General features: G+C 42.7%; 1 protein-coding gene across 1 annotated transcript in view; it reads left to right on the top strand.

Moving 5' to 3' along the window:
- ZNF462 (zinc finger protein 462) overlaps window positions 1–16,990 on the top strand; it is a 70,405-nt gene that overhangs the window by 37,858 nt on the left and 15,557 nt on the right. Inside the window, exons 7-8 of the mRNA XM_059493155.1 lie at window positions 276–467; window positions 15,392–15,656. Coding sequence (XP_059349138.1) covers window positions 276–467; window positions 15,392–15,656 — 457 coding nt within the window. The remainder of the gene's footprint in view (window positions 1–275; window positions 468–15,391; window positions 15,657–16,990) is intronic.

The following is a 16,990-nucleotide window of genomic DNA, read 5'->3' as shown; positions in this document are numbered from 1 at the left end:
ATGCTGAAAGTCTGGTCTCTGTTTTTCTTGACATCAGCCGCTGTGCAAGGATCTGCAGTTGCCAGAAAGTGATACTTTGGTCCAAAGCAGGTGTCTACACCCACAGACTCCAGACTGCTCCAACAAGGAGACATGCACAGCTTGTGTCCTTTGGGATCAGTCTTTTCTCTGAAGAGTCCATGGGAATTTTACTGCCAAGTTCAGTAAGAGAAGTGTGAGGGCCCCATTTTGTTTCTTTTGTGAGCTGATGACTTGCCTGTATTTCGCTCACCCAGGTGAACATGCCTACAAATGTTCCTCCTGCTCATTTTCCACCATGACAATCAGCCAGCTGAAAGAGCACTCCTTGAAAGTGCATGGGAAAGCACTGACACTACCAAGACCCCGCATTGTCAACCTTGCAGCCTCACACGCCCACCACACCTCCAAGAACCACACTCCTGCTGAAGAAGTGGAGGACTCTAATGGTAAGAGGTGCCTCAGAGCGAGAATTTAATTGTCTAAGGTGCCGCTTAATATTTTTATTGCAAACCAAATGGCAGCAGGCAGCTTTGCACCGAAAGCATCTTCCTTTGGTCATTAAGAGGAAACCAGAAGTTGCATCAGAACCCAAGAGTTAAACGTGGTGTTGTAGGAGGTGATCTGCTTTAGGTCCTCACCAGTTCATACTACAGTTATTTGTCCCCTCACTGCACCAGCCGACTTTGGAACATGTCACTGCTGACTTTGCTAGCAGAGATTTACATTGTAGAAAATATTTCAGACTTATAATTTCCATTTGTAGCCATAGGAAAGGGGTGTTCAAATCCCATCCATGCTCCTGATTTTCTTTTATATTCACAGAATCATAGAGTGGTTTGGGTTGGAAGGGGCACCTTGATGATCATCTCCTTTCACTCCTGTACCATGACCAGGGACACTTTGCATTATCCCAGGTTGCTTCAAGCCCCATCCAACCTCACCTTGGAGTCTTCCAGGGATGGGGCAGCCTGAGCTTCTCTGGGAAACCTCTGCCAGGGCCTCACCATCCTCACAGGGAACAATTTTTTCCTAATTTCATGAGTAGAGCACTTTGTTGAAACCGCATGATAAAGCTTAAAATGTGAACCAGTAATAGTAGGAAGAGTAATTACTGTTGCTGTCTGTTGTACAGAGGATACCAAAAGTGCCTTCAGATATTCAGCTGCAGGAAGAAGAACCTGAGCACTGTTTCCTTTTCCTTTTGAAAACTGTTGATCCCCTTGTGCTGGAGGGGTGTGTAGAAGATGCTTGGAAAGCAGCAGAGGGAGGGACAGTGCTTAAACAGAGAAAATAGAAGAGGTGGTGTGAGGTATCACATTAAGCTTTAAGGCTTTTTGAGTGGCAAGCTATGAGGCATCTTCTGGTGTCACTTCCTACCAGTTAAGAGGAGAGCTCTTCTTTGGAAGAAACAAACCTTAATTCCTGGATGAGGTTCATTGACATGGAAGGAGAATGTTTGCAGATGTTCAAAGAACTGGAATGTATGGAAGGTGTGTTAGAAGAGGGGAAAACACTTTTTTATTTTCCAGAAGCTTGAGTGGTTCTAGCTGCTAAACAGCAGGAATTTTGTTGTTTGCTGTTTTTCTTGGGAAACTGGTGAACTAAGGATGGGAGGTAGATGTTATCTGTAATCGTTTTGTAGCATTTTTGGTCTCCTATTTTCCTTTCTTTCTCACCAAAAAAAACCCAGCAAAAAAAACGAAAGTGAAATCAGAAAGAGTGGAAGAAAAGAAGTTCAGAAAATGGCTAAAAATAATTGAAATAAGTAAATCAGCATAAAAATACCTTATTGAAGGAAAAAAAGAAAAGGCAAAATATTTTTGTGATTTAGCAAGTCACTTTTTGGGTCAGAGTCAGAATCTTAACAAGAGATTTTCACCAGCTGCTCCCAGACAACCTATTTGTCAGTGGGCAGTCTGGAACAGTGCAACTACTGAGTTTTTTTGCTAATGCTAGCTTAAGCTAATCCAGCAAGCTGAGTACATCTTGAAATGTGTTCTACTGCTTTATTTTTTTTCTGCTTTGAAAATAAAATGTTCCACTGCTGACTTAAAAAGTGGAGAATAATTTTCAGTGGCTCTCCAAGCCTTTCCTGTGTGCTAGCCGTCTTTTGTTGTTGGTGTGTGGACAATACTCAGTTTTGGGAAGGATGGTTCAGTTACCTTTTTTTTTTTTTTATTATTTTCCTCATCCCAGGAGCTCAAACTCTTGATTAGTGGAGTTAAAATTCAGGATACCTGCTGCATCCTGTAGAGGATAATTTTGCAGCCTTTAAGAACTCTTCCTAGAAATAGTTAAAACGATGTCTCTGTTAACAACGGCATTTCACTGGGTTGACTTTGTTACCTAGACCTGTATTACAGCCTGAGACCAAGGCCGAATTTGTCCCAATTAGCTAGATCATCTTTAAATGGGGTTAATGGTTAAGTCACTTTGACAATAATAGAAGCCACCCACTGGGGAGCTCATCAGACAAGTACAGGTGTTACAATAATAGTGTTAGTATTTTCAGCATTGCTTGAGGAAGGAATAACCTGCTTTGAGTAGTTTTTTCACATTCTACAGTTGGCTGCAGATCAGGTTAATGGTGGCTGCTCTTGTGGCATCACATGGTTTTTTGGGTTTTTAGAAGGCAATAAATCATTGCCTCCGTGGCCCAGGCCTGTGAGTCACAGGTGGTGTGCAAGACCAGATGAAACAACTGGTCAATGATAATAGGAATAATAGGAAATAATAGGAAATGCAGGCACTGGAGTATTAGGAAGGGCTCACGTGGTGTGGAGTAGCTGGATTTTGTCTGTTGGTGTGTGTGAATAACCTGCAGTGTGAGCCATGATCAAAGCCAGTTCTCCAGGGAGGCAGCACTGAACCTGGGCTGGGGTGAGAGGCAGACAAAAAGCTGCATCCCATTGTTAGGGAGCTTGTTTTGTAGGCTGATGGGTGTGCAGCCGGCTTTGTACTTGGAGTGGTTGCAGAAAGGAGCTGCTCCTGCCCGTGAATGGATGCTGTGGTTGGAGTAGGGAATACAGCAGGGTGGTTTGGGGAGCTGGCAGGACTCATCTTGTGGATTGTTGAGCTCTGTGAAAATGTGGAAGAGGGAGAAGGGTGCTGGATTGTAACAGCAAAGTGCATGAACAGAGCTGCTCTGCAACAGCAACCCAGTGGAACCTCTGTGATGCTTCTTTTCCCTGCAAAAAATTGTTCCCTGATGGGCTTTCCTTAGAACATTCCTTTTGTTCTTCTGGATCCATCCATTCTTGAAAGAGGTGAATGAATTCAGATTTCTCTGGCTCATCTCTTTCAGACCTAGTCTGGAGTACTCAGCTGCACATCCAGAGGTGTTTTTGGGGTGCCTGGTAGGCTTTTCATAGAACTGAAGCGGAACTGGAGTAGGTGCTGAATGTTTTGGGTAGGCACATCCTTGCCAGCTGTAATTCTGGTGTCATCAGAAAGCATAACAACATCTTCAGTCCAATTAATAACAATCATTCAGAGCGTGTGTGCTCCTCTCAGGGCAGTAGTGTAAGAAGGTGCTGGTGCCACTCTTGATGGGTCAGCAGAGAAGGCTTTTTTACACATGCATCATTCAAAGATCCTGCCTTTTTTATCCTACCCCTCTTTGCTGCTGGGCAATATTTTAATACATAAAAAACCTGTTTTCACTGTATCTTTTTTGTAACCAAAAGTAAAGCACTCTGTGGGTTTTCTGGGGGGCGTGTGGAGTGATGATATTTTGGTTTGTGGGTGTTCTTCTTACAGACATACACAAAAAATTCCCAGAAAATACTGGTCATGAGTGCTATTTTTCTGATTTTCATGGTATAGGGGCACTCAGTGGTTTGTAGTGTCCAGCTCATGTACACAATGAACTTGCCATTGTGGTAAAATGTTCTTTGGCTCTCCTGACAGTTCACAGGTATTTTTTGTCTTGCAAGAAGGAAATGGTGGGTGTTTGCTATATATTTGCATGAGTGTTTTGTCTTGTTTGTTTGAATGTGCTTATTTTCAATTCACACTAAAATGTTCATTAATAGTTCTGAGAGCATGAGCAGCAAAAGTTAGTTGTAAATGGAAATACTGCAAACTGCTAGGAGGACCGGATGGATCTCCTGACAGGATCTGCTTCCATGGTCTTTCATCCTTTGTGAGAACAAGAGCTTGCATTCATGTTAATCTCTGCCCAGAAAGGGTTTTTGGGTTTTTTTTTTGATGGTGGTGTCATCCTGTGGGGCTCTGTGTGTCACAGGTAAGTGTTGCCAGCTCTGCTCCTGTTGAGGGCAAGGCAATGGAATCCAAAAAAAAAGAAAATTAAATTTAAAAAAAAAATAAAAATCTTCATTTCCAAGGCACCATGCTGGAATGCTCCCCTCTCTTTCCATAAGAAAGAGCTGCAGAGACACAGAGCAGACACACAGAAATTTTGTGTCTGAGCGTGAGAAAACGCGGCGCAGCAGCAGGAGCTGTGTGCAGAGGGATCTTCAGCTGAGGGCAGAGCACGTGGCCGCAGACACTGCCTGTAAATTTAAAATCAGTGTGCTTGTGGTCATGGGATGGTGATCTGCCCTCCTCTCACAAATTGCAGAGACACACAAGCTCAACTCTTTGCCATAATTTAAAGCAGAGTGACTTAACAGGCTGATGAACAGTTTCATCTTGTGCCTTCAAACACAGCAGAGGCTTCTTGAGAGCATGTGAAATACCTGTCCTAAATTGCCCTGGCTGCTATTACTAATTTTTGGAGTAGCCCTTTATTTTTTTGAAAATAACACCTTGGGCCTGGGCATGTTGTAGAGAGCAAAGCCCTGCTCTTTGTTCATATGGCTGGCAGATTTGGAGCCTCATAAATTTCCTTGTGCCATGGCTGTGTGCAGTAATTCAAGATTACAGCTTTTTAAAATTTTAGTGTTTGAGAATATTGAGCTGTCAAAATGAAACAGCAACATGGCAGGCTAAACAGACCTGGATGTGATTTCTAATGTCTCCTCAGTCATGCTGCTGTGGTATAAGTCCATTTCTCTTTACTGGCCACCAGTTCTTGATCTATAGAAAGTAGCACACTATTTGTGTGCAGATGAAGTTCAATAATAGTGCTTTTCACTGCTGTGCAAACCAAACAGGATTTATAATTAATACCAGCACACATCACAAAACACATGTAAGTAAGGTCAGGACTAGAAGATTTCTTGAGTCTCCCAGTACATGGTATGTCAACATCTTAATTAAATTTAATTAATTGTAGCAGCAAATGCATTGAAAACTGCTAAGTGAAACATCCAGTGCCCTGTTCCAGGTTTTTTTCCCTGAACTTTAGCCTTTGCCAGTGGAAAATAACTTTGCCTCATCTAGAGGCTGAAATATAAATACGTCTGCTTGCTTTGCCAGGGCTAGGCTGGTCGCAGAACTGCTTGACTAAGTCTTGTTTCTTGTAGTGGTGTTCCAGAGCTGTAAATCCCTTCCCATTTCTGCACACTTTTCCAAAGCAGATAGTGCACAATCAGACTGGATGTCTTCTTCTGTGCTGCCTCACAGCTGAGCTCCTGAAGGGTGCAGAGGGCCTTTGGCAGGTTTGGCTGAAGCAATTTCATGTAATACCAGAACAAGGGGAGAGCTATGGGCAGCAAGGCACCATTTCAAGAAAAATCCACAAATCTGGTGCCAGTGAGTCATGATTCTGCCTTCCACCTTCCAGATGAGAGTGGCAGGCTTCCCATGTGGCCAGACATACTGCCCTGATTTTTGGGTTCTCCTGTTTTTTGTTGTTGTTGTGTCTTTTAAATCCATATAATGGATTGTGGCTGACTTGCTTATTTTTATTCACGTGCACTGTTACTCTTGATAAGGGATATTTTTCTAACCTTGCAATCAGGGCAGAAAATTCCTAAGATGGTCCCTTCCCCTTTGGTGCTGTTTCTGTGTTATTGTTGCTTGTGTGTCTTTGTGTTTTATGGCTGCTGCTGTCTGGGGAAAATCACAGTGGTCATTCCTCACAGCCAGAGAACTTGGTGCTAGAGCCCAATGTGGTTTAATTCTGGGTTTGGGGTTTTTTTGGGAGGAGGGCTTGGACAAAGACTCTTTTGAAGTTTCAGGCCCTTTTTGTTTCACTGCAGTTTGGCTGGAAGGGCAGAGAGCCAGTAGTGACTGCAGGGCAGATACAGGCAGAGCTTCCACAGCTAATTGCTTTAATTGCCAGGTGAGATGGAAGGATTGCATCCACGTTAAGGATGCAAGGTGGTGATCTGCATACTGCAGAGCAGAAGGTGTTTTTGCTTTTGTAGTTACACTTGGGCTGCAAGGAGCTGTTGCTTGTTCTGCTTGTTTCCCTGCTTTTGTGCCCCACAGGAGTGATGCCTCCTGCTCACTCCCAACTATCAGATTAACCTGTGTTACCTGCAGGCTGCTTTTTCTTTGTTTTCCCCAGCTGTGCTCCTTCTTTCTCTAACCTAGAGCAAGTTCCTGCTTTTCCCCTCAGCTCTTGCTCTTCTTCCCACATTGGCCACGCTGCCTGACAGTGCTTTTAAAGCTCTGTGGTAATTGTTGGTTTGTCTCACTCCTTGTGGTCAGCGTTAAGCCAAACATCAGATGCTGGATCAGATAGGACTTTCCTCCTCCATCAGATTGGCAGGGACTGGTGGAACAAGCACAGGGCTTGTTCACCTCCACTTTTACTGAACAAACTCCTCACTGTTCCAAGGTCCTGAGGCGCTGGGGGGATGACCTTGTTCTCTGAAGCTCTCTTCCACTGGGGTATAGTTGTTTGGCTTCTGGCCTTTTCCTGCAGCATGTTGAGAGCTGTTTTGTGGCTGGTGGTGGAACAGAGGGAGATGTCATTGGCTGTGCTGAGGGGAGTGTCAGCTCGCTGTTCATTGTGCTTTTTATTTTTTTTTTTTTTTTTTTTTTTTTTTTTTCCTGGTGCTGTTTTTTTGTGCTTGAGCTGAATGGGCAAAGGCAAAGCTGAGGCTGGAGAAGGTTGGTGTCAGCCTTGTGTGGAATTGGCCATCCTGCTGTTGTGGAATTGCTGTGGCCCTGGAAGTCTTGCCTAGACTTGGGAGAAGACAAAATGTTTGGGCAGGTCAAGAAATTAATGAAAGAAGAAACATCTGATGCAGAAAGAAGTTACCTGATAGCACCCACAGAGAAAGAAGGAAGCAAATCCTGACTCCTGTTGTGGGTTGGGATTTTGTTGTTGGCTTTTTTTTTTCTTCCTGAGGTTTTTGGTTTCTTTTGGCTCTGGTTTTCGTGTTCGGGATAAAGGGCAGAGTGGTAGATGCTGATCTCTTGTGTGCCTGGGGAGTTTGTGATCACTCAACACAGAGTAGAAAGGATGCTGCTGGCATGGAAGGGGTGCAGGGTGTGCGAGAGGGCATTTCTGCTGAGCATCGCGCCCACACATCACAGCCTTCTCTGTCAGCCTCACTGATATCCTCCCTGTCACCTGGGACTCCAGTTCATCCCATTGATTTAAAACGTGCTGGAGGGGTCTGGTGCTTGGCAGAGAGGTAAAAACTTATTTGCTCATTTTAGCTCTGTTGAAATGGATGTGTGTTATCATCACATTTGAGATGACAACATTTGAGATTTGACATTTAAGTAGCTGGTTTTATTTCTTCTTTAAGGAACATTGTTGCTACAAGTGCTTGGAAACGCTGCCCGGAGTGTTCTGGGCTCGGAGCTGGTGATAGAGATGAGGACTTTCTGTTGGCAATAAAAATAATGTCAAGGTGTGTGCTGGAGGTCTCCAGAACAAATTACACAAGTTCAGGTTCCTGAGCTCTGTGGTTAGAATGAATCCTAGGTGCCCACATACTGCCACTTTAATTTTTAGGGCCAGTTTTAAAGCAGAATGCCAATAAGAATTGCTTGATAAATTGATTTTTTTTTCTCCCCCTCTTCATTTCAAGTCTTAGAGGAGAGTGAGCATTTAGGTGACAGAAACATGAGTGTTTGTGGCACTGTGTTTGTATTAATATGAATATGTAGAGCATCACATAGGGAAGGAAATGTGAAAATTACCTGATGAATTGTCCTTAAAAATGAGAAGGAAATCGTGGAACACAACAGCATGAGGATCAAATGGCTACTAAGGAAAAAGCAAAAAGTTGATTGGTAGATTATTGTCTTGAGTGAAGAATCAGTTGAAGTAGAACTTTGTAAATTCCAAAAAAAGCCTGTTACCAGTAAGTCCTTTTAGCAGATTGGTTACATCAGTGTCTTGCTAAAACTATTTCCAGTTCTGTTTGTGTCCCCCTCTTCTGCAAATGCACTTCCATTATGAAGTTTGAGTTTGGTTCAACAGAATAAGGAATAAGGAAAAACTTTTTATTTTATGCGTTTTATGGAAACAGGTCCCAGTGTTTGATATGTAGCAGAAATCCTGGTTTTAAATGCAATCCTGTATTTAGGCAATGGAATTTAATTCTGTTGACAGTGAGAGGGTTGTGTGCAGCCTAAATGTGACCAGTAAGCAGCCAAGTCACCTAAAGAACAGGAAAGTTTGATTGATTTGAGGGCAGGAAATAAATATTATTGTGGGGAGAAGAGATGAAAACAAGGGATAACTGGAAGTTATGGTGAAGCATTTCCTGAGCACTAAACTGACCCTCCCAAATCACAGCATCAGCAGAGCGGGGTGGTGCCTGCCTTGAAAGCTCAAGCAAATGGGAATTTCTGGTGGTGTTGAATACTCTTAAACAGAGGAGCCTGGAGATTTCCTGGACTGATCTTTTTCTTCTTACAGAAATACTGTGGTATAACTTTTTTCATCAATTATATTGCTTCTCCTTAGGTCTTAATTAGTTCCTGCTGCTTTCAAATGCATCGTCTTTTACAGACTGTTGTAGGCACTCTTGATCTCAACTATGAAACGCCAAAATTCTTGTGCAGGCAGCAGGGTGAGAGTCCCTCTGTGGAAGTGCTTCAGAAGATAAAAATTATTTATTATTTTTGTCTTAAGAGGTGAAATTTGTGTCCCTTGGAAGTTTCTTGGATATTGGCACAAGAAGCTGCGTAGCCTCTGTGCTGTCTCAGTCCCAATCAGAGCTGTGGTATGCACACAAATTCAGAGGAAATTCAAAGTAATAGAGAAGTATGGATATAGCTTCTCTCACCTCTTCTGAACAAACAAGATTGCATTCTTCATATGCCTTTTGCATTGTTCTCTTCTGAAATACATGAAATATCCTTCTCACAAAAGCTGGTGTGTCATGATCCAAGAAGTGGTCTTTAGAGATAAAGCTGAAATAAATTCCACCAACAAGGTTTTGTTTTGTTTTGTTTAAGTTTTGGGGTTTTTTGGTTGGGTGTTGTTTTTGTTGTTTTGGTTTGGGCTTGTTGTTGTTTTTTGTGGGGTTTTTTTTTGGGGTAGTAGTGGTGTGTAAATCGCTTAAATGACGATTTTATTCCAGGGCTTTATTTTCTTTGCTTTGTGATTACTCTTTGCTTTTTTCTTTGGGAGTGTGCAAGCAGGGACACAAAACTTTTGTCTGTTATCTCCCACTCGTAACATTCTGGCAATGTAAAAGTTCTTAAGCAGAAATCAGAATTTAGATGGAGGACTAGGCTCACACTCTGTTTTTGAGCATTCAGTGAACACGACTTGCACTGTCTGTTTCCCTGAGCTTCCTCATTAATGTTTAGTTGCATCTCTCTGAGTCTGAGTCTCTTCTATCTTCCCCTCCCCTCAGCTTAATTTATTGCCAGAACATTTCACCCTCCCACATACTCTTCCTTCCAGGTCAGTGCTGCGTGGCATAAAGTGAACAAATGTGTGCAGTCTTCACAGTCTTTGTGTGGCTCCCTGCTTCGCCACCTTCCCACTTTTCAAGCTGTTGCCATTCATGGCTATGTGCAATCCTGCCACTCAGTCAGCTGGTGGTTTTGAGCCCCGTTGAATTTTGGAAGGGATTGTGTTCCCAAATCTCCTAAATTCCACCCTTGCGCTTATTCCTTAAGCATTTCAAAATAGCAATTTGCCTTATGTTGTCAGTTGGTGTTCTTTGGTGCAGCATTGCATCTTTACTTGGTTTTACAAATTTTTTATCCAGAGGAGACTGCTGCTTTTCTGAAATCCTTGGATTTTTTTTCTGTCGTTCTTCGCAGAAATTTTATTTTTATGAATGAATTCGAATAAAATTAAATAGCACTCCAAGTATTTTCCTCTTAGTCTCTCTAGAACATTTCCTCGCAGATCCAGAATGTCCTGGGCCTATATTAATATTTAATTTCCTTTTTTTTTCTCTCCCAAAGTGTTACTAAGCACTTTCTTTTATTTATACATTCCCTCTGGGTTTTTTTCCTTATCTCATGAGCCAAACATCTCTGTCCCTAATTTCTGTTCTTACAAATACTGGTCTCTTTTGACTGGTTGATGTTTCTGTGTGAATATACCAGGAGGGCATGGTGTCTTCACTTTTATCTCCCAGTGGCTCCTCCTGGTCGTTGAGCTATTAAATTATTAAAATTCTGTAAAGTCAACAGCATCACTTTCCAGTGCACTCCAACAGCTGCTTTCCCTGAGCAGGGTTCCTCCCTCCACCCCTATCCATCACTCTGCAGGCATGAAAGTGTTTATATTACATATGTCTGGTTCTGTCCACCCTAAAAGCATGGAGCAGAGCTTTAATTTCCTCCCTCCAAAAAGTCCTTTTCCCTCTTGTTTCTCAGCTGTTGCTCTTACTTTGTTGTGTCTGGGTGAATTTCTGGCCTCTTGTTGTTGGGTTTAGGAATCTTGTGGACGTGTTTTGCTGTTACATATGGTGTTCATTGATACCTCTGAAAATACATACAAACAGCTGAAATATCACTGAATTTCTGTGTAAATTTATGTTTTCAGTTCGAGATCTGAAACTGCTTTTTTTTTTTTCCTCTTTGAAGGGATCCCAAAGTTTTGTTTTCGTTTAGGTATCTCAAACACGTTATATGCCACACAGGATCCAATGAAACTTTGGGTTTTCATTTTGCTTCTGTGGTGGGTTTTCACTGTGTATTTTCTTTGTACATATTTTCCCCAGTGTGTGACCCTGGGGTATGCAGGGAATCAAGCTGAATTTTCATGACTTGCTCTTTTGGCTGAGGTAGTAACTTCCAGATTTATTGGCAGACTCAGATTTGTCCCAGTATGTGGGACTGTACTCTGGATGAAGTTTTTGGAGTGATAGCATTCCAGACAATGGATTTTAGTGTTCTAAGCATTCTGGAAATGCCCCTGGAGGGACACAGTGAGACTTGCTTATGTGTTCTTAACCAGAATGCAGCAGTAATTTAGATACAGCTGTGTTGATAAATCACCCCATGGACAGTCATTTCTTCTGCTTTCCTTTCAACTTCTGGAACTTTGGGTATAAAAACGCTCTTCTGTGCTAAGGAAAGATAATGCCTTTTAGATGCATAGGTGCTGGCAGGGGTTACATTATTTGTTGGCCTTGTTATTTGTCCTGTGCAGGTAATTTGTAGGTATGTCCATATGTAAAATCTCAAAATTGAGATTCGCAGCATTGCCACTGTTTTTTTCATTTTTAACTGCAGCAATCACTGTTAATTTTTGCCTCTTGACACGACTGTAGGTGTCTTTCATTTTATCTCAGATCATCCTATGCTGTTATCTTGTTTTTGGAGTTGCACAGTGAAGTCCTTCCATTTGTTTGGAATAAAATTGGTCTTTAAAAAGGAGTCTCAGCATTTTGGGTGTGGGCTTTTTTTGTTTGTTTGATTGTTTCAAATGAGTCAGGGCTAAGTGTTCCATTTTCTTCCTTTTCATTGCATACATGAATGTGCTTTATTTTCTTGCGCTGCCTCAAGGCTGTTGAGTGGGAAAAAAGTGCCTTTTTTCCTCAAAATGTAAATGGTATTTCCTGGTGTTTAATTTTTCTTAATTTCCCTTCCATTCGTGTTTATTCGCTGCTGCTGTGTTTTACATGTACTTAATACAAATTTTCTTGAATCTTCCTTTTGCTTATTTTAAATGTTTTCTGATTTCTGATTTTGTAGGCTTTTAGGGCTTTTTTTTTTTTTTTTACTTTTTTCAGACAGGGATGGCTAAACCCCCTTCCTGCTCTAGGCCAAGGCTGTTAACACTTTATCAGAGTGCACCCAGCCCTTTTTGCTTGGGATGCAGGAAAAAGAGGAGGTGGAAATTGTATTGTGTACATCCATGACTCAGTTTTTGGGTCAGTTCTGGAGGAAAAGCTCTGCTCCTGGAGGAAAAGCTGCTTTGTTGGGGCAGCACCTCCAAAAAGTGTCTGGAACATCAGCCCACTCTTCCAGCAGGAGTAGAGCAAAGAAAAATTCAGTTTTTGAAGCAGTGCTCTGTGACTGTGGATATGCATCCCCTGGCCCTTCTCTAAGACGCTGCTTTTAAAAAAATAAATTAAAAAAAAAAAAAATCCCAAAGCTCACCTCCATGCACTGTTTCTCACTCTGTGTGCCAGAATGCATCTTTGGAGGCAGGCTGCGCTCAGCTGCTGCTGGTTCTGGAGTGGGCACAGTCAAGGTGGGGCTCGCTGAAACCCAGTGGAAAACTCCTTCCCGTGCCTTCAGCCAGCTTTGGGCTCTGCCCAGGGTGTTCCTGCTGGAGCTGGGCTGCCCCTGCGTGCCTGGGGAGCTGTCTGGCAAGCTGGTCCTCAGACACCATCAGGAGCCCTGTGCACATGTGTCAATCCTGAGTGTTTTCCTTCGGGAAGCGCTGAATCCTGCGCTGCAGCAAGTGTAATTAGGGAATTTGGCTAGGAGTACACCAGGTCCTGCACGCTGCCATTGTTCAAGGGTACAACTCGCTGGAAAAGCTCTTCAGATGGCTTTTTAAAATTCCTTTAAATGTCATGACTCTTTCAAGTGTAATGAAGCAACATACTAAAAACTGTGGAGTGGCCTGTGTGAAAGATACAATTCTCTTCTGGCTATTGATGATGACAGGGAAAAAGCTACTTGATGTGCCTTTTTTTTGTTTTGTTTTGTTTTGTGTTTTTTTTTTTTTTTTTTTTTTTGTTTCGTATGTGGGGAATTGACATGGAACTGTCTGCTTCTGCAGTTTTCACATACCAGATTGCACAGGGCTGTGTAAATAACCGATGGAAAGTCCGAAAGCTGGAATAATAGACACCAGATGATAGGGGGAGTAAAAACATCTGAAGCACAGTAGATCTTGCAGACAACAGCAGAACTTCCTTCTCCTGGAAAGAATGGTTTTTTTAGACCTGTAGCTTTCTTAGCCATGGATATCTCTGGGACTGTGGCCAGGAACATTGGTGATGTGGTGGAAATTTTTGATCTTTTTCTTCCTGAGGAGGGGAACAAGTGAGCCACAAAGTAGACTTCAATATCCTAAGATTAGTTTGACTAGAACACATTAAAAAAAAAAAGGAAAAAAAAAGAGAAAAAAGAAACAAACAAAAAAAAAACACCAAACCCTGTTTCAAATGGTATGAACTTTCTTTTTAGGCTGCCTTGCCCTTGCCAGGAGATCTGTCTTAACAGTGTTTTGAGCTTTTAGAATAACTGAACCTGGTAGCCCAGAGAAGTGAGTCAGCAAATCCCATCTGAGCCCTCAAGGTCCTGTTCCAAAGGAGGGGTGAGCACACAGTTGCTGCCTTTGAGGGAAGAGAAGCTTCTGCAGTGGGTGTGCAGCTCCTCAGGGCTGTCCTGTGCCAAAGTAAAGGATGTGGGGAGCCTGCTTCAAACACAGGGGGAAGGAAAGCCTTGACATTTAAACAGGTGGAGCTCACTGTGAGCCCTCCTGGTGAACAAACGTGCTGTGGAAGTGGTGGAAGCAAGGGATGATAAATGCAGCCTTGTAATCCAGCCTCACTCAGCTGATGGGGCTTGGATAAGAAAAACAAACCCAATTTTCATTTGTTTTACCAGCATCTTTCATGTCTCTGCCTTCCTCTTTGCTGTGTACGCCTGGTGGTGAAGCCAGGGGAGCCTGGAGACATTTACCTGCTGTGTCTGTTTTGTTTCATGGTCTGGTTTGGTTTTTTTAATTGTCATTATTTGTTACTCGTTTCTTGGGCATGTGTAACCCCCTGCCTGTGGTAGTGGGAAAAGAAAGCAAGCATTTTGCTCTTTTGAAGACAGGTGGGGAAGTCCCCACACTCAGTGTTGTATAGGCCTGTTTGCCTTTTGTTTCCCCATACTAATTGGTTGGATTGGATGGTGTTAAGTTCCCACAAATGTGTGTCTGTGAGGGAATTCTTATATATCTGGCCTTGGGGAATTCAGCTTTGGAAAATGAAGAGCACATCAAAGCAGGAGGTGGCTGGTACAGTTTGTGTCCTGACTTCCCTCCCACTTCCCCCCTCCCCTGGCTTTTCTTCCCTCTTCTAGAAAGCTTAGGAAAAGAGCCCTTTGTCTTCTATTCAGGAAAATTGCGCTGAAATTCATCTGTGCTTTATTCATCTGCTTTGATTTGTGCCATTCATGGGCAGCTGTGGGTTATGCAGAACAAAGCAGATAAATTCCTAACCTCCACATTCAAGCAGTGTGTTGGGAAAGGTTCAACACCACCCTCCCTCCCCCCACACTCCTTTTTGGGGGTATCCAATCTACATATTACAGCTTTCAGTTTCACTACTGAGACATCTCTGTTTCCTCCACATGCCATTAAAATGGTGTGGCAGAGTTCTGCTGGCTTGTAGAAGGGATGTGTCTTTGGAGATCTCTTTTTTCAGCATGGCAAAGCTGCAGTTTGAAAGTTTGCTTTACTGGAATTTATGATTAAGCATCTTTATTTTCCAATGATGATTTAATTTCTAACATCATCAGCATGAGCAGGGAAAAGTATCCATTTATTTTTCTTCTTCTTTTTCTTCTTTTTTTTTTCCATATAGATAGATTATTTACATGTACCCTGCGCCAGATCTTCACCTTGTGTGAACTGACATAAGATAGAAAATGGATTACATTTTTTTCTTCTTTTTTTTCCCCATATAGATAGATTATTTACATGTACCCTGTTCCAGATCTTCACCTTGTGTGAACTGGCATAAGATATTTGAGAGGATCTGCTCTGATTTTATGTGCCAAACACATAAAACATTTGGCAGTATGATTAAAGGGCTTTACCTTCAAAAATTAAGTGTCTTAAAATCAGGCTTCTTTTTTAGACTACTTTAATTTAAATGTGTCATTCATTTTCTCCCCGAATCAGATCTAAAAAAGCGTCATTTCTATTTCTCACCTTATAAATTGTAGAATACACATTAAATTAGATTAAGAAGTGCTGCACCTCTTAATCCCTTCAGAAAGCAGGATTAGTTTCATAACCAATAGCTTGGTCAACCCCCTCCAAAAGCCAGTGGGTTCTTGAGCAGGCATCATCAAACCTTTTTCAGATTTGTTGATCCACCTGGAATAACAACTCCGCTCTGTTTCCCTGCAGACTCTTCATACTCGGAGCCTCCCGATGTTCAGCAGCAGTTGAACCACTACCAGTCCGCAGCTTTGGCCAGGAACAACAACAACATCAGCCCAATCCCACTTTCTGGGAGCGCTGCAGGAGTGGAAAAAGTGGAAGCCATCCTTAACTGTGAATTTTGCGAGTTCTCCTCGGGGTACATCCAGAGCATCCGGCGCCACTACCGCGACAAGCACGGAGGGAAGAAGCTCTTCAAGTGCAAAGATTGTTCCTTTTACACAGGCTTTAAGTAAGTACTCTGCTGAACAGATGAACTGAACTGGTGAGGGGATTTTTTTCAGCGCGTTAAAAGACTTCTGAGGTCTTTGATGGCCAACAGGAACATGGACACTGCTGACCAGGGAGAGGAGCGTAGGAAGTGCCATGCCAGATCACAGCAGCATCCATGTAATCCATTTTCTCCTCTCCTGCAACAGCCGGGGCCATCTGCTGCAGACAGCAGCACAGTTGCAGAGGGTTTCAGAATCATGGAATTGTTTAGGATGGGAAAGACCCTTCAGATCATGGAGTTAACCATTAACCCAGCACTGCCAAGCCCAGTGTTAAATCTCAGTGACACATCTGCGCATCTAAATCCCTTCAGGGGTGGTGACTCAGCCACTTCTTTGGGCTGCCTGTTCCCGTGCCTGACAACCCTTCCTGAGAAGAAATTTTTCCTTAGATCCAATCCAAATCTCCTCTGGTGCAACTTGAGGCCGACAGGTTCACAACATCCCTGTTGTCCACTTGGCACAATCCTTCTTGCAAAACTCATAAACTATTCATTTTTCCCTGAGTTTCAGACACATCCCTCTGTCCAGCCACGCCAGTCTCATCTTTTGGCACATGGAGTCAGTGTGCTCTTGCACCTTTAGGATTTTCTCCTTGGGGAACATCCAGTGTTCCTGGATTCCTTTGTCCTCCAGGATGCCCTCCCAGGGGACTTTCTCAGCAAATCCTTTAATCATCACAAAGTCTGCCCTCTGGAAATCTAGTGTGGCAGTCTGCTGCACCCCTCCTTACTTCTCTGAGATTCTCTGAGAATCAAAAACTATCATATCATAATCCCTTTGTCCTTAAGTGTGAAAATTTTCTCTGCAGAAATAATGTAATTTCCACATGCAGCCAGCATGAGACACGGGACAATCACGTGTCCAGCGGCGACGGGAGAATTTATTTCACCTTCCTGAAGAAACCCTTCTCATGTAGTTTTATTTTTCTCCCCAGTCTTTCTAGCTTAAATGATAGAAAGATGCTATTCTCTTGCACATCTGGTAGCATACACAGACATTTCAGAAAATCCAATTATTTAAATTTAAAGGCTCGGTGCCTTGTGTGTTTGTTTGTGTGTGTGTTTTTAGCTGCTGTTCTGTAAGAAAAGAGAAGAAGGCACATGTGCAATTCATAATTTCCTCCTGATGTGCTGAGCCCTTAAGCATAACACCCTGAGCTGACATTTGAGGTCTTAAACTTGTTAAGAGTGACAGTAAACAGTAGGACTGGATCAAGGGAGGAGTTCTGTTGAAGAAAATGTTGAGCACAAACCTGAGAGAATCCACTGGGTCTTCCCTTTGTTGCTTCATC

Source organism: Ammospiza nelsoni, chromosome Z, assembly GCF_027579445.1.
Source record: "Ammospiza nelsoni isolate bAmmNel1 chromosome Z, bAmmNel1.pri, whole genome shotgun sequence".
Taxonomy (NCBI): Eukaryota; Metazoa; Chordata; class Aves; order Passeriformes; family Passerellidae; genus Ammospiza; species Ammospiza nelsoni.
This window is presented reverse-complemented; position numbering and strand designations above follow the sequence as displayed.